General features: G+C 44.9%; 1 protein-coding gene across 1 annotated transcript; it reads right to left on the bottom strand.

The window, feature by feature from the left end:
• Positions 1 to 17005: 17005 nt before the first annotated feature.
• Positions 17006 to 18528, bottom strand: kcnk15 (potassium channel, subfamily K, member 15; the record flags this gene model as incomplete). The annotated part of the gene is made up of 2 exons (XM_084479854.1): positions 17006 to 18009; positions 18246 to 18528. 2 exons carry the CDS (start codon positions 18526 to 18528, stop codon positions 17006 to 17008), a joined length of 1287 nt encoding a protein of 428 aa, XP_084335980.1.
• Between the last annotated feature and the right edge of the window lie 3697 nt (positions 18529 to 22225).

Here is a 22225-nt window from a genome sequence, read left to right on the forward strand (position 1 = left end):
ATTCACCGCGTGACAAGTTTTCCCATCAGCCCAGAGTCGGCTGGGTAATATAGTGATATGATGGAGGAGCAGGCAGGGCCGTGGTGATGGGAGGGAAGGGGGAGGACGGTGGGCATAGTGGGGGGTGGCGAGGGGGCGATCGCAGCCAGCTGGGGGTTATTTGACTAGTAAAGCAGAGAATCACAGGAAATAGTAATGAAACGTTGTGGAGAAAAACAAGGCTCGCCTCACACATCAAGGAGAATAAAACCCGACTCAAACATATTAATTAGGAGGCTTTTTTAGAGAAGAGAAATGAAAGAATGCTGAACTGCTTAGAACATGGGTATAATGGCTTCTCAAAATCAATAGACATGGAAAAACAGAAAGTTCTGAAACATGGAAGAACCTTCATTTTGAAACAGAACACATGCCGATTTAATTATCATGTCACTGAAGCCACGGCGAATGGCTCTCGCCTTTGGTAGGCATGTTCAAATGTTTCAGTATTACTTTGCTTTTAAGAAAAATCTGTTACATCCCAGATAAATGTCTTTGTTAACTGACGGCCGCGTGGTGCGTTCAACAGAACAGTCTGCAATCTGTGAGAAGCAACGTGTGCGTGAACGCCTGCCACCGCCGCAGTGTATCAGCCGGCCACGCACCAGCGGTCTTATCAGAACACTGCACAGAGAGAGGCCGGCCAAACCGCCACATCCCTGTTTGAATACTGTGGAGACACACAGTACTGGGTCTCTGTGTGTGTGTGTGTGTGTGTGTGTGTGTGTGTGTGTGTGTGTGTGTGGGTGTGTGTGTGTGTCTGTGTGTGTGTGTGTGTGTGTGTGTGTGTGTGTGTGTGTGTGTGTGTGTGTGTGTGTGTGTGTGTGTGAGAGTGTGTGTTTGAGCCCTATGTTTTCTGTGTGTGATTGTGTTTCTTTTTCTGTGCGAGTGTTTCAGTGTCGTGTGTATGTGTCTGCTGTGCGAGTGTGCGTGCGTATGTGTGTATTCTCTCTCTCTCTCCCTCTCACTCCATGTCTCTCTCTCTCTCTCTCTCTCTCTCTCTCTCTCTCTCTCTGTGTGTCTGATGAGTTTTCATAAAGAGCTGTTATGGGCATTACCCTGTCGAGAGCTTTATGAACTCATCCAAGAACCTGCACACATGTCACATGTCACGCGTGCAGCCAATAGACCGCGAGCGTGATGGAGAGGCTGCACCCAGAGAAGGGGAGGAGATGGCGTCTCTGTTGCTGTGCCTGTCACTGTGATATGCACAGCTCCTGGCTGTGCTCACGTGTCTCCCCTCAAGAGATAGGGAGGGTTGAACCGGCAGAGAGGTGCCGATGGTCTTAAAGTGATTCCTGACATTGATTTGTACGACTTTTTCTTACATTAGGCCCCTACATGTCATTATGGCTTTCACGTTAATCTCCATTTTTAGTTTTGTTTTCTGTTTTTCCACATCACTGCAAAGCCATGGGATTGAAAAGCGCTGTATAAGTGTAATTATTATTAGTATTATTATAAGTGTTATTATCTTAATGACACGTGCAAGGCACAACTACACAACCTATCTCAACCTACACAACCTACCCGCGTATGCGCACACACACACACACACACACACACACACACACACACATGCACATAAATATGCACCACCAAGTGGATTGCTTATTCAACCACACATGTTTTTCAAGCACATTTGGATCGTAGTGGTAGAGATTTTTTTTTTTAATTATTAAAATAATACGTTTCATAAAAAATGAATTAATAACTAAATCTGATCATGCTGTGTTTCAGTGTAAACATGAAAATAATTGGGGTATTATGCCAGACAAACCGAGTGGGAGTGTCTCTCGCTCTCTCTCTCTCACTTGGTTTCTCAGAAAATGCCTTTTTAAAAATTTACTGACGAGTCAAAATACATACAAATACATAGTTCTGAGTCACGTCTATAGAAGTCAAGACATAAGGGAGACATGGTTTTGCATGTAGTATTTCTTAGTTAAGATGTATTGAGCGTGGATTTGAAAGGTTTCAAACAAGATTGTTGTTTTTTTTCATTTGAAACTTGCGTCCCTTACATTATCCCTTATACTTTTAAAAAACAATCTTGAACTAGCAATTTACTTGCATTACAAAAATTTGAAAAATAATGCAGTTCCTCCAATTATCTTAGCTGTAAGATAAGGGCCAGAACTTATCAGCACTCAAAAATGGCCGGTGACCCATTAAATTACATAATGCTCATTTAAATTAAGCAATTCAAAAATCAATTAACACAGCTACAAGAATATCATAGGCCATCCCACAAACTAGTCAAAAGAATCTGTTACGCCAATGGAGAATTTTCAGAAAGTGCAGATCTGAGTCGGGTAAAGCAGTTAGGCTGTGTGTTTGTGTGTGTGCGCGTGAGTGTGCGTGTGTGCTAATTTTAAAACATTAAATATGAAATTAAACCGATTTTAAATTAGATATTGTTTTAAGAAAACATTTACATTTACATTTTCCTTTGAGTTTCTTCGTTGCTGATAATTGTCATTGGTAGTCTGAGTAGGACCAAGCAATAATGAATCTTTGCAAATTCACTTCTTCTCCCTTATGTTCTGAAAGCTAAAACTGAATAATTACCATGATTATACTTTCAATTTTTGAGCTTTGTATGTTTTTCAGTGACATGATCTCTCTCTCTCTCTCTCTCTCTCTCTCTCTCTCTCTCTCTCTCTCTCTCTCTCTCTCTCTCTCTCTCTCTCTCTCTCTCTCTCTCTCTCTCTCTGCTTCTCTTCATTTTTCTTCCCTTTCTTTTCAAGGGAACATGAATGTGTGTATTATCCTTCACAGCAGAAAGACTGAATATTTTTTAATGAGTTTTTATCTCTCCATGCTAGGTTTATCACTTTTTTTTCACACTCAAATGAGAAGGCAGTTTTTAAATGGCAGCCATTATTACATTATATATAAAAAGCTGTGAACTGCCCAACAAAAGCAGCATTTTTTCTCCATCTATTTAATGAAATCCACAGCCGAAGACAATAGAAGTGTCTTCTCAAAGGGATTCTGTGGCTACACACAAACACACTGAGAAGCTGGTAACCCACCGCTGACTCTGTCTCTCCATGCGATCAACTCTGATAATGACTTTTTATTAAATGAGGGAAAATTATGGCCTTTCTTGCCGGCTCCCCGGTTTAATAAAACTGGCCAAGATCCTATAAAGGACAAAATGATTCATTAGCTAAAGCTACTCCGATGTAAGGGACCCCCTTTTCCCCAGAAATATAAACCCATAGAACCACCACAGCCTCCACCTTAACTCTCAGTACTTCCTCTTCCCTTTTGAATGTGAATTACTTCTTACAGTAACCACAGCAGAGAAATCAAAGTCAAATCTAAATCTTTTCCCTTTTTTAAAAGAGGTTCTAATCTTAACATTTCAAAACAAACACAACAAAATCCTCTTAGCAGGTAGCAGGTACACGAGTCTTCACACATCCCCACAGCATGAGCTTTAGTTTGGCTGTCATTTGGACAAGCTGGCTTCTTTGTTTTTGTTTGGTTGTCTTGTCTATCGACGACACTTTGTGTGTAACTTCCAGGACTGCTTAGTCACCAAGATGAGTGTGTGCTTAGGAAGTCACATCTGTTCCATAGTGCTCTTCCTCATAATCTGTCTTTCTCTGATTGGAGACGTGTACATAAAGCAGATGGATTGTTCACTGCTGAAACAAGACCACCCGTAGTAAGTGCTCGCATTCACTCTGGTTCCGCTGTGACCGTGTGTGTTCAGTACAACAAGCCTGTCCTACAAATGTGACGACCTGATGATCACAACACGGTGAAAGCAGTAAACACAGAGTGTAGGACGAACAGCCATTACTGTTAGTTGTTATTAGCCGGCTCAGAGGATCCTCGGAAGAAAAAGGGCACAATCATTCACTTGAAAACAAAAGGAAATGATTCCATGTCACAGTTCACCGCCGTCATCATTCCTGTCATGCAAAGTGTTGCACACATGAACAAATTTATCACAATGCATTTGTTTGATGTGTGGGATTCAGTCATGAAAAGATTTTAGGATAGGGTTAAAACATAGTTATTTAGAATAAGCACTTTTAATCGGACTCCGTGCTTTGTCCATGGGGTTTTTAGGATTCAAAACGTAGTATTAAATGTAAATGAATGCCATTGAAATGGATATCACTTCCTGATGAGGCAGCAGGGGGTCACCAAGCAGGTCCTAAATAATATGTATATACTGTGAGTGCATATGGGTTCTGTTGTCCACATAAAGGCGACCTTCAGCGGGCCTACAGCGGGCCTACACGGCCCCTTCAGCTCACTCACTCAGCTCACCTCTTTTCAAACCTGCTGTTTGTGCCCCCCCCCCCACCCCCGCCCCAGCTCCGTCTTGGGCCTACTTCAATACAACCGACTGTAAAGGGTTCAGCGAAGATCAGGTCTAAAAGGGAAATCACCGGGTGCACACGCTATAGTGGACTGCGGACTGCTCCGTGTGCGTGGGAGGCTGCGGCAGCTGTGGGAGACGTGGCATTTAAAAAAGATGTATATAAAAAAAAAGATGAGATGATTGAGTAGAGAAAAAAAAGAAAAAAGAAAGAAAAGAATCGGGGCAGTGCAGAGCTGGAAACAAAAGTGCGCTAGCAGAGCGTCCGCCAACAAAGGCTCTATCAGCGTCCGCCCGCTACTCGGAGCGAGCCGCCGCCGGGGAAGGGGGCGGGAAACGCGACCCGTCAGTGCGTTGGAAAGGGGCGAGAGAGAGAGAGAGACAGAGATGGAGAGCGGGTGGGAGAGAGGGAGAGAGGGAGAGAGTGGAGGTGACTGAACGACTTCACATCATCCTTTCAGCTTCAGCAACTTCCCATTTGTATTGTAATGCAAATCCGAGTTCTGTCCCAGATGGTGCTTTTCCAGCATCGTGGGCGCATGGAAATATGATTATTTACCCCCTCACGCTCCTCCAGTCTTTAACCCTTCTCCCGCTCTTGTCTGTCGTCTGCATACACCCTTGCATTTTAAGGCCTGCATTTATGTATTTGTGTGTGTGTGTGTGTGTGTGTGTGTGTGTGTGTGTGTGTGTGTGTGTGTGTGTGTGTGTGTGTGTGTGTGTGTGTCCCATGATGCAAGGAACAAGTTAAGGGTTTCTTTTTAGGGGAAAGGGAGACACACAAGGTGCACATGAGTCGACGAGGGATCCGGAGGAAAACAAAAATAGAGTGTGGAAGTCAAGGGGGAGAGAGGAAACGGAAAAGCCTTTTCGCGGCTGAGCATTAGGCATGGCATAAGCGCTGCAAATGACACATCATTCAAGGTAATTTTACCTTTCGCAGAAGCTCAAACTGAGCCACGGCAGCTATGCATCTGCAGGCCTAGCTATGTTAAGCCTGTTGGAGGGCAGAGGACTGAGAGTATACGGGAAGCCTCACAGACACGTTTACAAGATTCCTCTTAACCTTCCTGCCTATTCCTCGTCTCAAGTAGCTCAAGTAGCTGCCAGTAGCTCTGTGGACAGTGAGGCATTGCGACCAGACTAGGGTTAAGAACGCCATGGCGCAAGGTCGGGCCCCGCGTCGACGACAAAGAGTGTCTCATTTCTGTACAACAGGTTCAGCCTCTAAACGAACGGCACTCTCGTCGTCATCACCGCCATCACAGCACACGCTCTGCAGATGTACCGGTCAGACGGGCAGAGGCAGCACTCGAAGAATCAGCAATCAAGTCGCTGACACGTCGGCGCCACCTCCTGTACACCCACCCGCCCTGGTTCCGTGCCTGATGAGGACTACGTTATGACTTAGCCGGGAATTGTGTTACTTTTGTTGTTGGGGGGGAGGGGGGGGGGGGGGGGGGGGGGCTGAACTGAATCCAAACAGTGAGACAGACGGCCTGCGAGAGGGGAGGGTGGCGGCACGGTGATTAAGACTTCCATCGCAGCGGACGGTCAAGTGAAGCGCATGGATCAGTGTGCCTCCAGGTATAGCGGGCCGGATGGGTGAGTACGTCCAGGGAGACCCTCTGTCGACGGACTGTCTTTGCTGGTGCTGGTGGTGCTGGTGGTGCTGGTGGTGCTGGTGATGGTGTGGTGATAGTGGTGCTTTTGCTGGTGATAGTTGTGGTGCTGGGGCTGGTGGTGGTGTTGATGCTGGTGGTGGTGGTGCTGGGGCTGGTGGTGGTGGTGGTGGTGGTGCTGGTGGTGGTGTTGATGCTGGTGGTGGTGGTGCTGGTGATGGTGTGGTGATAGTGGTGCTGGTGATTGTTGTGGTGCTGGTGGTGGTGTTGGTGCTGCTGGTGGTGGTGATGCTGGTGGTGATGCTGGTGGTGATGATGGTGGTGCTGGTGGTGCTGGTGATAGTGGTGGTGCTGGTGATAGTGGCGGTGCTGGTGGTGGTGGTGCTGGTGATAGTGGTGGTGCTGGTGATAGTGGCGGTGGTGGTGGTGGTGGTGCCGGTGATAGTGGTGGTGCTGGTGGTGGTGGTGCTGGTGGCGGTGGAGGTGGTGGTGCTGGGGCTGGTGGTGATGATGGTGGTGATGGTGGTGCTGGTGGTGATTATGGTGGTGATGGTGGTACTGGTGGTGGTGATGGTGGTACTGGTGGTGGTGCTGGTGGTGCTGGCGGAGATGGTGTTGGTGGTGGTGCTGGTGGTGGTGATGCTAGTGTTGGTGGTGGTGGTGGTGATGGTGGTGCTGGTGATAGTGGTGGTGGTGCTGGTGGTGCTGGTGATAGTGGCGGTGGTGCTGGTGGTGATGTTCAGAGAGATGGATAGGTAGCTCTCTACGCCGTGTAAAATCGGATCGTTTCAAAAGGGACGTGACAGCTCTTTGTTTGGCCCTACGAGCGCATGCAGCTGCATTATTTACATAATTTGTGGTGTTTTATTTTTCTCAAGCATCTTATATGAAACAAATCATAGGCAATCAAACTTTTGCAAAACAAATGGAGTAATGACGGTGTAATTGTGCCACTCAAAGAGGCATTCATTGCACACAATGGCCCGCTCTGTGCTCTGTGTGTTGTCGTCTGTTGCTTTCGCTGTGCTTTGCTGCAGACCTTAAAACGCTTCCAACACACAAAAAAGAGAAAGAGAGTGTAATAAAGTGTGTGGAGTGTGTGTGTGGAGGACGGCTGGTTTAAGCAGCCTCATCAGGCCCGAGTCAGACTGATTGGCCTCTGGGGCTGGGTGAGGCTGCACACCTGTTGCACATTGAGTAATCAATGTGCAACAGGGTAAACCAGCGATCAACACGCGCACTCAGTAGATCTCCTTCACGGCAGCGTGGTTCAACCGCTCACTGTCCATCAACTTCTACAGTAAACAGCCTTTCAACACCAGCACCCTGCGTCCTCGTGTCTGGAGGAGCCCAGTGAAAGCCAATTAGGTGGCGTGGAGCATGGCCATTGCTACAAAGTCCTTCTGAACCAGAAGGGGGGGGAGGTTTCACATGCGATCTGGTTCTGGATGTCAGTGCTCTTTCACCATGCCTTCTGAAACGCATCCGTTCCTTAATAAAATAACATCCTACATTTTAATTATATGCCTGGGTTTGTGTTATTATTACGGAATCAATAGAACATATTGAATGTTAAGATTTACAATAAAGCTATCATACTGTCACTGATAATATAGGAAAAACTAGGAAAAAAACACCTGTGTTTTCATGTTGTTGCTTTTCTGAAGCACAAACAAACATCAATACCCCGCTCTCTCTTCATACCTGTCCAAAATCAATCAATCCAGAGGGAATTAAAAAACGTATCTCGCTGCTAAGACGATCGCAAACCCTCCAAACTCAATGACTCGTGTTTTGATCTGCAATCAAAACAAAATAAACACTCTTTCTCAACGTCAGTCCTCCGTGACCCTGTTATCAACCCGTTACAATTATCTCTCCCTGCTCCCCGGCGGCCGTCCTCGTTTCCCTGCCCCTCTCATCCATCCACCCCGTCCCACACACGCGTCCCACTCAGTTGGCTCTCTGCCTGAACAATCGCCATTGTTCCCTGTTGTTCACCATCTGCGCTCAAAGCAAACTTTGGCCATTGCAGTCTGGTGCCAGTGTGTGCTGTTAGGACTAGCTGGTTATAACTGGGAGGGTTAGCAAACGCCGGCAGACTCTCGCTCAGCAGCACCCAGGGCCTCGATTGACTAATACGACAGGAAAGGAAGGGAAGGAGGTGGGGATGATTAAGTAGGGGCTTGTAAATTTGGGGTGAAATGTTGCGAGACTGATACATCTCACGAGGTGAGCACAGAAATGAGATGAGGGAGGAGATGAGGGAACAGAGGAGAAAATGTGTGGAGGTGGAGAGGGACAGTAATGAAATGAATGTCTGGGAAGGTCAGCTATACCGATGTTGGGCTAGGACGCCCACAAAACACAGCACACCTAGATTAAATCAGTATAGGAGGCCGTTTTTCTACCTTCAGCTACCTTTATTTAGTAAAGAGTAGGCTAGTTACCCCAAATCTCAGTAGAGAGTCACATAATGTAGGCTTACCGATATGAACCTTTTTGGATCAAGTGCAAAGAGCACCATCGCCATCTGTAGGCCAGAATGAAAATGTCGAGTAGAAGGGGGGAAATTAATCAGTCTGATCATCCAGTTGATGCACACACACAACGTGCCCGCAAACAGTGCCTTCAAAATCAATTAGCCTACACGTGCCCCGAAGGTCACACAACAGTTCATTAGTGTTCAATTACCAGTCAATGTTCAATAGTGGAGCCCATTACAGGAGAAAAGTTTCAAAGAACGCATTGGAACGTGTTTTGACGTTTTAATAACGCCTTCAAATATGAGCGATTGAAGAACGCAGACTGTGTAGTGTGAACCAGATCCAGATGAGCTGCCTGAGCTGCACTGTGGAAAACAAGGCGCTAAGTGGCTCTGACATCAACGTGAGTCACTACAAAACCGGCTTCTAAATATGGATGGACTGACTGGACCTTGTTGTCCCCCACCCTGACGTGCCATGTGTCCATCATAAATAATCCATAATTGTTCAGCGTGGTCATACAATCAGACTATGTCGTCTGCATGGAGCTATGATTAAATTACAGGCATACTTTGTCTAAAAGAAAGGGAAATTATTGAGGCCCTATTGTGGCCGCAGGCTGCAGCTCTTACCTGTTAAACATGTTTTGCCCCGATTTGGCTGATGAACAGAAAGTTTATTTATTTATTTATTTTTGGCCTGGAGTAGCTCTCTTTCATCATCGTTTCTAAAACTCCAATTGCACACCGTTTTCCCCAAGCCACTGACTGTACTTTACTTGCTTTAGGTTTCATCAGATAATTTTCACTAGGTAGCTAGGAATGAAGGAAGGAAGTAGAATAGAGGAAGTTTAAATATACAAAGCAGGCTTCACATTGAAAATGCGTTGAACTAAAACCCCACAGTGAAGATAAACAATGTTAGGCCCCTATACATAGTATTGAGTTGGTTTCCTAAATAAATTCATATTATAGGATTGAACCTATGCAGGCCTATCTGCTGGTACACTATGTCTACGTGTACGAGTAATATAGTATGAATGGCCTATCCAACTTGACCCCCAGAAATAATCCATTCAACCATGCATAAATGACCCATAATTAATTATTATTTTGACCCCTGAAAATAATCCATTCAACCATACATAAATGACCCATAATTAATTATTATAATTAATAATTATAGGCCTACTTAAAAAATAACTATAGCCATCAACCTCATAGGACCTGGCCCACCTTGAAGCCAACCAAGTGCTTAACAGCAGTCATAACTCTGTCTTTGTGACCATACATGACCACAAGACTAGATCACCGCATTCTGTTAGCTCTTTTATGATCTACAACATTTTGTGCCACAATATGTTCTTAAGATATGCGACTACAAATGATTTCCACCCAGATGCAAATATTTGAAATATGAGTTAATGACTGCTTATCTCGATTATAACTGCACTATTACACTGCCTATGTCTCTTCCTAAAGCTGAGGTGCTAGTGTTTTTGCCTGCGTGCTCCTATTAGGCAGCCGCCTAATAGGAGCACGCAGCTATTATTGCAAGGAAGTGTGACAGATCAGGCTAATGATAAAGCTGCCATCACAGCCATCGATGCAGTCATTAAGTTAAAGTGATAATGGCTTTCATTTGTCACTGAAGCCACAACTCAAATGGTGCTTTGTTGTGACTTTTTTTTTGGGGGGGGGAGATCATTTTTTTCCAGCATCAAAAAAAAAAAAAGTCAAAGCAGTCAAACGGAGTGCACTTAAAACATATCCAACCGTGGAAGAAAAAGAAAACGGTTGACATGAATATATTATAAGCATAAATCAAGGAGAGCACAACATGAGCGTCAAAAAATGTTGAATTATTTCCGAGAACACTGTGCCTTTGATCACCGCTTTCTGTCACCCATAAAAGCGTTTCCCTCCTCAAGCGCTCCCTGCAGAGAGGAGTCTCGCCGTGTCTGTCCCTGCCCACCACGGCCAGCAACCCGGCCACGTTGTGTCTGTCCCTCTCTAAACATATAGAATGGTTGGCACGGCGACAAGACCCTCTTGCTTGATTTGCAGAGACCCCCCACCCCTACCGGAGTCAGCACACCGGTGCTCCTTGGGTTCCCCGGGAGCTGGTCGTGTTTACTTCACTACTAGCAGACAATGACGGAGTCAAGTCCCCTTGGCTGCCACCAAGTTACAGATACCAGAAACAAAAAAGGTAAACAAGAGTTATCTCAGTGTAAAGTATAGTCTGTATATTACACACATAGTCACACGCTGACTACACACTGGGAGTGAGTGAGTAAAAGGTAAGTTAAAGGTGCCGTTCTAGCGGTTTTAACTCGGCGGTGACAGCCAAGCGGCAGCGCACGGCCTCCACCTGCAGTCCCATCAGGGAACGAAGAACGAAGATTTGAGAACGCAGTGGCGGGGTGCAGACGAACAGCCTAACACCTGCTTCATTCAATCCCAGCTCTTTTATGCACAATCCCAGTCCGTTCCACCAGGTCTCTCCACTTGAAAAGAAAAAGCACCGCACAGTGCTACCTTTTAGTGAGGAAACCAAGGTGTTCCAAAAATCATAAATCACTTAACAATTCTCCGGCAGGTTGCATGCTACACTAGTGATGAATAGCGCAGTGTTTTTATATAGGTAGGGTTGATTAGCTAATGAGCTGCAGCTGGCCTCTTTGTCTCTTCTCTCGTGAAAGAGCGAGGTAAGATGGGGCCACGCCTTGCTCTCCATCCCCCCCATACACACACACACGAAAAGACTCTGTAGGCAAAAGGTAAGTTACTGACTTGGTGCTTCTGATGCTAATGACCCACTGCTGTAACAAAGGCATGCTGGGATTTCGGCTCTCTATCACACACACACACACACACACACACACACACACACACACACACACACACACACACACACACCTAGCCTTCCTCTAACAGCCCTTTACAGGCAAATAAAGGGTATTAGTGTAGAGGCTGTAAAACCTGTCACGCCTTCAGTTTTCTGTGTCAGACAATCAAAGCACTCAAAAAAAAAAAAGGAGTACAGCACGGTACAAAGGAATCGATAAAGGAAAAGAGTGAGTGCAAAAAGGGAGCGAGATTAGCCGTGTTTGTAGCGATGTGCACTCAGTGGAACGCCAGCAGGCTAATTGCTTTGAGACCAACGTAAGGAGTGGGATTGGGAAGCCTGGCTGGCTGGCAGCAGCAATCGATTGTTAGGACTTCCAGTGATGCGTGTAGGGTCACGGAAGAGCCCGCCCACCCCCTCCCTCTTAGCGCCTGCACGTGTCCCCAAAGGAGCGCAGTGTGTGGCCATCTTACGTCACGATTTTGTAAACATGGGCAACGGCAGCCATTCCCCCGCCTTTAGAGAAACGGGGAACGACGGGCCTATTACTTTGAAAAACGGGTTGAAACATCACTTTCCGACTGCTCGATTCCCATCGACCCGAATTACCTGGGAAGCATCAGGGTTCGTCTCCCTGGAACCCCCGAACATCAGCTGGTGCTCGGATCAATTAGGGATTGATTTTTCAACGCACTTTCTTTCTCGCTCTGCGCTCAGGATGATAAGCCGGAAAACAAGGACCTGATGAAATGGGAGGTCATATGAATGGCTCAAACGGGTCTACGCTAGCCACTATAGATTTATTTTGATGAACCAGGATCTCAATGTTCTCAGCATCTAGGAGGGTGTGGGGGTAGGTGCCAGGCAAAGTGCTGTGATTCCCGCCATTCAGAAGTGTTAGGGTTTGACACGCAGGAAGTGGACATGGACATATTGAGCTATATCTGACGGGCACCAAGTGAGGCGTGTCATTCTGTTTTGAAACCCTGGAACAGAATGAGGGCAACAAAAAGTAAAGTGACAAGTAACAAGGATATTTCTGTCCTTAAAAGCATGCCTGTTAAAAGGGGAACCATGCACAGACACCACTTGTATGCTTGTTTGAATTGGATGACCCCCTCTCTAGCTTAAACACATCATTTATTAGTTAATTATGAGCTAAAGGATTCGGTTCTCTATAGCTCAACCATTCCTTGTGATGGAAGACAGGGACCCAGGTTCGGGTAGCTTACCATTGGGCGTCCAAGCAGGAACACAATCACATTCAGAAAAGGAAACCTTGCTTGTGTTAAACAAATGTACCTACCTATACAGGAACACAGGCCACACATTGGGACATTGAGAAACCCAATGCGGTACACATGAATTACACAAAAGGTTTTTTATAAGTCATAACCTTATAAATACCAGAACACTACCAGAACACAGTGTATCAGAACACAGTGTATCCCCAAGACTGTGAAGGGCTGTATAAATGTTGAGATTCAATGAGACGTGGTTTACAGACATTTCAGCATTTTATTGGGTCAGGTCATCCAAAAAACAATAGTACTGCTCCTGCTATGTTGAACTCTAAGAACACTAAGTTTTAGCACAGATCAGAATGAGCCCAGAACTGAGTAGCTTGCTCCTTTAATTCCACAGTGTTATGACATTTATGAATTCACACATTGTACAACTTAAATAGTTATTAACTATTTATTAAACCACTATGAAAGATACTGAGCAACTTAGCAAAACGATACGAACAAATCCTCAACAATGGCACTGAACAACCAGAAGACCATTGCTTTACTTTCCATGATTGAAAACCTGCATTAAAAAAGCAAAACAAAGTAAGTGTGGATTCTTAAGACTGGCAGAATATAATTTTTGGTAAACTCATTTTAATTTCCCATATTTGCATAGCAGGTGTGTGGGATTAGCTATGATGACAACTGGAGGGCGGGGCTATAAATGAAAGCGTCTGTGATTGGCTAACGTTAGGCTACAGACAAGAAAGTCAGAAGTATCAGTCCTGCCTTTGTAAAACATACGTGGGAATCTACCAATCGCATATGGAGCCTTTATCAGAATCCCTACCCTGGCGTTAGATTAGATGATCACATGTCATGGTTTATACTAATAAGAGACGAAGAAGAAGAGTCTACATCATGGATCTCATACATGCCTCTGTGAGGACAGTACAATCCTCAGACAAAGCTCCTCTGTTCCACATAAATCCATTTAGATTCAACAGCAATTGGTATCGCTCCACGCTATCACAGCCCCACCGTTTGACTGGAACAACTGAAGGGCTCAAGAGCTTAGGTGTACTAAACCGTCATATATTTTAAGGCTTTCTTAAAACCACACTATTATGGGATATTTGTGTAAACGGCAAGAGTGTTTACATGTAGGCCCATATAAGGGTCAGAAAAACTGTTATACAGTATGTCACAATGTGTAATACTCATCTTATCATCTTATCATTCATGTTTAAAAATATTTCATAATTATGAATGTTTGCATTTTAAAAGGCCTATATGTTCAAAAACATAAAATATCTATCCATTAAATGTATTGTGGCTGTGTCAAGACCCAATTAACTCATGAGAATACAGTTCCGCTGTATGCTGTTAATATTGTATGTCACCTGTGTGGTACACATCCATGTCACTCAGAAGATATAATAATAAAATTCATGGAGCTAAATTGTTCTGTATATCCAACCATATGTTGGGCTCCAACACTAAGCTCACTGTGCTTTTTGGTGCTGTGTCCTTAGGCGTCCCTCTTGCTTAGCCTAGTCTCCTCATTTGTCTTAATTATTTCACATGTGTCAATTAGTTAATTGCGTTCACCTGTGCGTGTATATTTGAGTCAGCCTTTTGGTTCCCCTTGGTCTGCTCCTGTGTCTGTAACCTCTATGTGCCAGTCGCCATTCACAGTTTGTCGGTTATCGTTTAGTTAGCTGGCAGACTTTCTAGTTAGTTTCAGGCCCATTCCTTATGAGGTGCTTGCTTTGTTCTCCTGTCCCTGCCACCAGCCAACTTTATTAAAGTTTTTAATTTTCTTTGGAATGGGCTCCACGCCTTGAAATTGCAAAATCTTAAACCAGCTCACAAGAAATAAAAATTATAATTTTATTAAGACATCCATGCACTGATTGGCCATACTGGTTTCTGAAGAGGAAATGATTAACAGTTGTATCACACATCTGTGTGGCCACGGATCAGAGTTAAAACAAAAGCTTTCATGGAAATCATTCATTTCCATGTATTTCTATAAACCCAATTTTATGCAAACATGTGAATCTCATTTCTGTTGATTAAACGCATTGAGTGGGTGGTGTGTGAGCTTGCTCTATATAGTGTGACCTTTACTCTGGCAGTATAGAAGCCATGAGGGAAGGGGAGAGAGGAGGACCGGGTAGTGATTACATACACTGATATACTGGGGGCCGGGGCTACTCGTTTTGACCTTGATTTAGTTTTATTTAGAAATTCATGTCACCCACGGTAACTGTCAACAAAAGTGCTGCGATGACAAATGGCCGGTTGGAAATGTGCATTGGAGCCAAAAACTAAGATGTACTTTTCTCTTAAGATAACTTTTTTCTCTTTGTGAAAGTGACTTTGGATAACACTCCAGGGGAAGTCTTCTTTCTTTCTTTTTTGAACAAATATTAACATTTAGTTTGCCCTTCCCCTTTCTATTGTTCACAGCAATCGGTCTGCAGAGAGCATCTTGCCTTGCCGGATGCTAACAAAGATAAGTACCTACATAAAAGAGATAAATAACCTGTTCAGAGTCCCTGGTTTTCCTTTTAGGGATTCATCAAGTTAATTGTTTCCTATCATATCATATTTCGTTGCTGGGAGATTTCTTAAATGTTATTGGGACAATGGATTCTTTATAATGGATTACATTATCAAACCCCATATAACCAACCTGACATTCAGTGAATAACGTGCAGGGCCATTAACAGGAGTTATACTGGTAGGATGAGGAAATGAGCATTGAACTCAACTTACAGAAAATGAATAATGAATGTACTCGCGGCTCTCTTGCCTCTCACTGTGGCCAAATGTGAAATAGGCCTGATCTGGTCTCAGTCGTCTGCCAACATTCAGCCGCATTACGGCGCCTGGCCTCTAGAGGTCACTGTTAGTAAAGTTATCATGCTTCGCTCTCTCCTTCTCAACTATAAATCTTGTCTCACATCCATGGTATCTTATGGCTGACATAGAAGGCTATAACATGGATATTTGAAATCCATGTTTTACTGCATGCATGTATATAGCCGTTTATGTTTGTATGTATCGACAGCTAAATTATATAAATCCAGCAGGTTGCTCTCTATGTGATTCTGTAGAAGTGCACATGCACAGAGCTCAAGGACATAAAATGAAAAACAACGTATTTATCTCTGAATAATACAAAACAAGCTGAGCATATAGGCTACAATTAAAAGATAAGAAATAAATGCATTAACACAATGTCTTAACACAAACTGACAGAATTCACTGACTTGTTATGGTGAGATGTGTGCAATTGATTCATAATTATTTTATTTTATTAACCATAAATAAGTTATAATAACATATTTATCTAACCACAATGTACGATGATGCTGATGCTGATTTATGGAATCACTCATTAAGCTTTTCAGCAATTGTGAATAGAAAATATAATTCTAGATATATTGAACTAGATAGATAGATACAAGACATCTAGATGGACAGGCAGACAGACATAGATAATGAGTTATGTACTCTATTACTCTAGAAAAATAGAAGCACTCATTTGTTAGTAATCTCCTCTTTAGGTTTAATAGACATGGTGGCCCAACCTCAAACATTACAAGGAAGACAAGTTAACTGAGATTCTAGAAAAAAAATGTTCAGAGAGAGTTCTGCTACATTCCAGACATGTGCTACATCCACTAAATATAAACCAGTCACGTAACGCGTACTACATATCTGTACATGAGCAGCACATTAGCGCACAACAGTGCACTGCAAAATGAATTTGCCCTTCAATAAGAGGTAATTAGGTAAAATATTAAACAGAACTCGATTTTAAAAGCCACTTAAGTCCTGTGCTTTTAAAAGGGCTTTAAGGCGCTCTTTTCTTATAAAAGATTTATGACATCTTTAATCTGACCCAAAAAACATGGAGACATTTCTGATGAGTTAGAAGACTCGCTGTCCTAGGAAAACCACGGCTTTGTACTGCATATCTCGCTACCTAGAAACCCTAACTACCTCGTTCCCTTTCGGAAATGTGCAGGTATGAATCAACACTGATGCAAAAAAATACATTTGGAAAGACATGTTATATTGTATATTAAACCCCATCTCTGAAAGTGTCTTCACGCAGCACTCATGCAGTTCATCGCATGCTCCAACCCCCTTCTCATGCACTACTATGGCTCACATGCTACAGCAAATAAATAAACCGAAACACAAATACACACTCATCCCACACCCTCATCATGAAGCAGCGGTGTGACCTATATCCACGCAGCAGAAAGTGTCCTCAGACACATGCACCACAGCTGTTCAGTGAAACCATGTTGTTGTTATTTTTGTGCATCGACCCCTCATCACTCACAACCCCCCCCCCCCCCGCCCACCCCTCCCTCCCCCGCCCACCCCCCCCCCCCCGGACCCCCTCCACTACAACGACTTCCTCCGGGAGCGGGGGAACTCCCCTGAGCTGTGCCCGGGCGAGAGCACGCTCCCCGGGGAAGAGAGTCCGCTGCGCCGCCCCACCGAGCCGGGCGAGCCGCGGCCCTGGATCCTGTAGGAGACGGAGTTGTAGTACACCGAGGGGTGGTGCTCGCAGCCCGACATGAGCGGGCTGTCGCACAGGCCCAGCTGGTAGCACACCACGCAGGAGCACAGCGAGCCCAGGCTGGAGTCCGGCTGCAGGCCGCCCCGCCGCCGGGATCCCTTCTTCTCCCCCCGCTCCTCCATCCGCGGGGAGATGAGGTTGGTGCGGCTGGTGCCTTCGTCCATGGGCAGGAAGAGGGTGCTGCTGTTGCTCCGGCCGCACTGTCCCCTCATCTCTCCTCCTCCTCCTCCTCCCCCCCCCCGCCGCCTCTCTCCGCCCTCCTCCCCGCCGGCCCCGCGGAGGGCCGGGGCCAGCCCCATCAGGCCCCTGTCCCGCTTGACGGAGGCCCGCTCCTGGGCGTCCCGCCGCTCGTCCTCGGTGTTCATGGTGAGGAAGCGCAGCACCACCAGGTTGAGGAAGGCCCCGATCACCGTCAGGCCCACCAGGATGTACACGAAGCTGAAGGCCACGTAGGGGGTCTTCTCCTGGAGGTCGCCCTGCTTCTGCAGCGCCACAAAGTCCCCGAAGCCGATGGTGGTGAGCGTGATGAAGCAGTAGTAGTAGGCGTGGAAGAAGCTCCAGCCCTCGAAGTGGGAGAAGGCGGAGGCGCCCACGCACAGCGTGCCGATGCAGGACAGGAAGCCCACGAACACCATGTTCTCCATGGACACCTGGATGCGGTGGAAGCCCAGGCACTGCTTGGCCTTGCGTAAGAGGTAGCGCACGAAGGTGTTCATCCTCTCGCCCAGACTTTGGAACATGACCAACGTGAGAGGGATGCCCAGCACGGCGTAAAACATGCAGAAGACCTTTCCTGCGTCGGTGCCTGGAGCTGCGTGTCCATAACCTTAATGAAGAGAGATGGAAGCCATTACTAGAACAGTGTAGTGTAGAAACACATGATGCTGGCCGGTGAACAAAACATTAAAACAGTCAATTTGTGTCAATTTGTATGTAATATCGGGGGACTGTATGTGCGTTTCCCTTCCAATATACAACTGTAAACCAATTTTGCAGTGCACTTTTATGTTAATATATCGTTTCCCAATTAAAAAAAAAAAAGACAATGCAATCTTAACTCACCAATGGTAGTGATGACTGTTATGGCAAAGTAAAAGGATCCCGCAAATTTCCACTGCGTCCCCGCGCGATGGGGCTCCGCTTGCATCACCACCCGCTCAATCTCCAGGTAGTCGTCCTCGGAGAAGCGGTACTTCTTCTTCATCTCGTTCCGCTTCTTCTCCAAGACGCGCCTGCGGGAGGACTCGGACTCGGACTCGAGCGCGTCGAACACCGCGGCGCCCACCAGCAAGTAGGAGAACATGCACAGGATGAGCGACAGCGTCCGGATGTTCTGCTTCTTCATCTTCCCTCGACTCGGTGGGGAAAAGTACGCTTAATGAGCGTGGAAAAACAGAAGCCACAGTTACAGGTGGTGGTGGTGGTGGTGGTACTGTTGACCGCACACACACACACACACACACACACACACACACACACACACACACACACACACACACACACACACACACACACACACACACACACACACACACACACACACACACACACACACACACACGCGCGCGCGCGCGCGCTGCACACACAGCCCTCCCACGACTATGTCTTCCAGTCGGTTGCGTTAAATTGAGCCATCGACGTGGTTTGGAGAAGAGCTGAAAGCTTCGCTCGTGTTATCATTTGCTCGCTCTGTGTCGATACTTCCATAAACGAGACAATTTCGCGTGGGAGCATTCGGCATGGGCATGTGTTTCTGTCACATCATTAAGTTCCCTCCCCCCCACCCCACACACACACAGTCACATACACTCACACACACACACACACACACACACACACACACACACACACACACACACACACACACACACACACACAGACTATACTATTACTCCCATGCGCGCAGCAGGAACTACAGGCTACAACGCTGACAGTGAATTGTTTGAAGAGTTATGCCCAATTAATTTGCGTTCATTATTGCACGAATCGGGTGGCTACAGACACAACAGTTTTGAGATGTTATCACAATCAGCCGCCTCTTGCTTTTATGACCCCTCTGCATCTGTATCTTCGAGCATATGCTCTCCAGGTCCGTTTACATTGGATGCTCGCATAAAGTCAAACTGTAGGTGATGCTGGTTGCCATGGTTACCCTGGCCAGCGAGCAGCGGAGAGTGGGATGGATACTTGGAGGGAGGCCATGTTGAGCGCTAGACCACAACATCAGAAGGCTAATTGTCTTTACCCGGCCAAAAATAATCAAACACTTCTAGCAACCTGTGTTTCCTGTGTTAGTCAACCTGGCATTTACATTAACATTTTAAATAATACTACTCAAAAAGATGAGCAGCGCTCCATTTTGACCGGTGGCACAGCAAATGGCTGTTCTATTAAGATGTATAGCTCATGGTATCGTTTCTATGTCAGCCTTTACATTACCAGGTGGACGGTTGAGTTGAGTGCTGCATAAAGTGTCCTTTATCAGTGGATTTGCCTCAAAGTGTGTTAAAGAATACACTTGAGATCCACTTTCAATTTGCATGGATTACATCTTGGTTGATAACAGATGCGTACGCACTAAGTCAACCATTACTCCACATTATGGCCTTCATTTGCATCCAGGTGAAAGGCAAGTCCTGTTGCCAAGGTTACCTCAACCTGACTTAACCGAGACATGATGAGTGTTAAAGGTCACGAAAGGCCCCCATTAATATAGATCTGTATTTGCCGATGGTTGCTTGCTTCCTATTTTGACTCAAACTTTGTCTTTATTCAGACTTTTCTTTTCATTTATATACTCCTGCTCTCAACATTAGAACATATGATGTGAATGATGTGTGATCAATATGCATCATGTACATTCAGTAATATCTGAGCTCAGTCGTTCGGTAATACTGCGTAGCGGATGTTGTCCAGCATGCCACCATCTTCTTGTGTCTGTAACCCAAGAGCTATTTCTTTGATGTCTGTAATGTGAATCTCAGTGTATGACCCGCACGCAGATAGCAAGGGGAGAGAAACAGTGAAATGATTTGCCTTAAGGCGTATACCTCCTCATTCATGAGGAGGTAGATTTATCTTCGAATCCAAAGATAAATAAAGTATTCATTGTAATGGATTGTACATAGAGAGCTAGTATATCATCTTTTATGAATAGTACACAGTGAAATTAAACAATCCTTAACCATTATCGAAGACATACTGTTCACTTCCCGATGCAAGCTTAAACCTTACTGATTGCTTTCTGGGAAAAACTAAGAAAATGCAACACTGATACAGTACCTGGCATCTACAGCAGATCATCTCAAATGAATAGTGAGGAAAAGAGAAATAAGAAATAAAACATTGAAGATGACCTATCATTTGTATAAATCCCCTTAAATCCCAGGGCTTCTAGACTCCAAAGCCATAGCATCCCCTGTTTAAGAAAAAGCCATTGTTTTCTTACAGTTCATGTAACTTTATATTTATATAATGCAATGAACACAAAATACAGGTGTGTGCTTATGGTGATAACAACGGTGCAAATGACACAACAACAAACAGTGGATAAAGTAAAATTAATTTAGTAATAAACAGTGCTGCCGTCGGGTCTACTTGGGATAGACACATTGGGGCTGGAAAGACTATAAGTAATGGATGACAATTTACAGGCAGCTCCAGGTGGGGTTGCTGCGCTGGTTTGTTGTCTCTGTAATAGGGTTCAAAGTCCCAAAGGTAAACAAAGGTTCTATGAACGTTTCTTGCGGGGGAAAAAAACGAAAGACAGCAGTCTGGCATCAGCTTTAATTTTTCATGTTGCCTGTATTACACTTGATTAAAAAAGGGAGCATTTCCCAGGTTAGGCATTTAAAGCGTATAGATTGATAGAAAATAACCTCATACAAAATTGTCATTCAATTTCAGTCAAAGGATGCAATACTTTTACACTACACTGTGGGTAGTACACTACTGTGTATTTAATGAATCATTCATTTTAATTTACTCCAAAGTTAATTTAGAATATTTGATTTGACCCATTGCATAGAAACACATCACAACAGCGGCATTTAAGAGAGACACTACAGCAAATTCTGGATGCCTGCACATCCTTTCAGTTTCCACAGTAACTAAAGACAAAAATAGAAACTCAATCTAGCGGCCACTCATCATTCAATTTCACGTGATAACGCTGGATTCTATTTACATCTAACTAATGCGTAAAATGCCAAGATATTGCTATATTGGACGTTTACATTACATCCTCTTCTTCAATTAATAATGGTTCATGTATATGATATGGGTACTATATACATGATAGGATATCATGTAGTTCATTGTGAAAAACTGTTCCCTGTAATCTTATTTGAGTGAGTAAAAAAGGAATTGAATGATATGTGTATGTACATGTGTAATGTAAAGAACAATGGCTGATCATATTCTCTCTACCACCAAGCATAACACTCAAAATATTTGCAGAACAGTGCCATTGCTGTTTTTCCCAATTGGAATCCCTGGCCTTGCCATTTAGAATGCTGTCTGGTTGAGTTGCTTGCAGGTATAATAGAAGGGTTAGACAGCTGGCCTGTGAGGGTGGGTTCTTTGGAGTCCAGTAGTCTTTCTCCAAAAGTAATCGGTGGCTATACTTAGTTCAGTGGCGCCACGTTGCTTGCTTGGTTCCATAGTCGTTCTTAATAATAATAATAATAATAATAATAATACATTTGGTTTGTATAGCGCTTTTCTCGCACTCAAAGCGCTTCACAGAGATAAGTACATAAATAAATGAACAAAAATAAGTGCAGTGATGATGGGGGGGGGGGGGGGGGGGGGGGTAGGTCTTGAGGTAAGAGATGGGTCTTGAGGTGGGACTGGAAGATGGTGAGGGACTGGGAGTCACGGATATGTTGGTGGCATTCCAGAGCCTGGGAGCTGCCCTGGAGAATGCTCTGAGACCAAGACTGCAGAGTTTTGATGTGTGGGTGGAGAGGAGACCGGCTGAGGAGGATCTGAGGGACCGGGGGAGTTGATAGGGGGAGAGAAGGTCAGTGAGATAAGGGGGG

Source organism: Micromesistius poutassou (assembly GCF_964030765.1).
Source record: "Micromesistius poutassou genome assembly, chromosome: 15".
NCBI classification, from domain to species: Eukaryota; Metazoa; Chordata; class Actinopteri; order Gadiformes; family Gadidae; genus Micromesistius; species Micromesistius poutassou.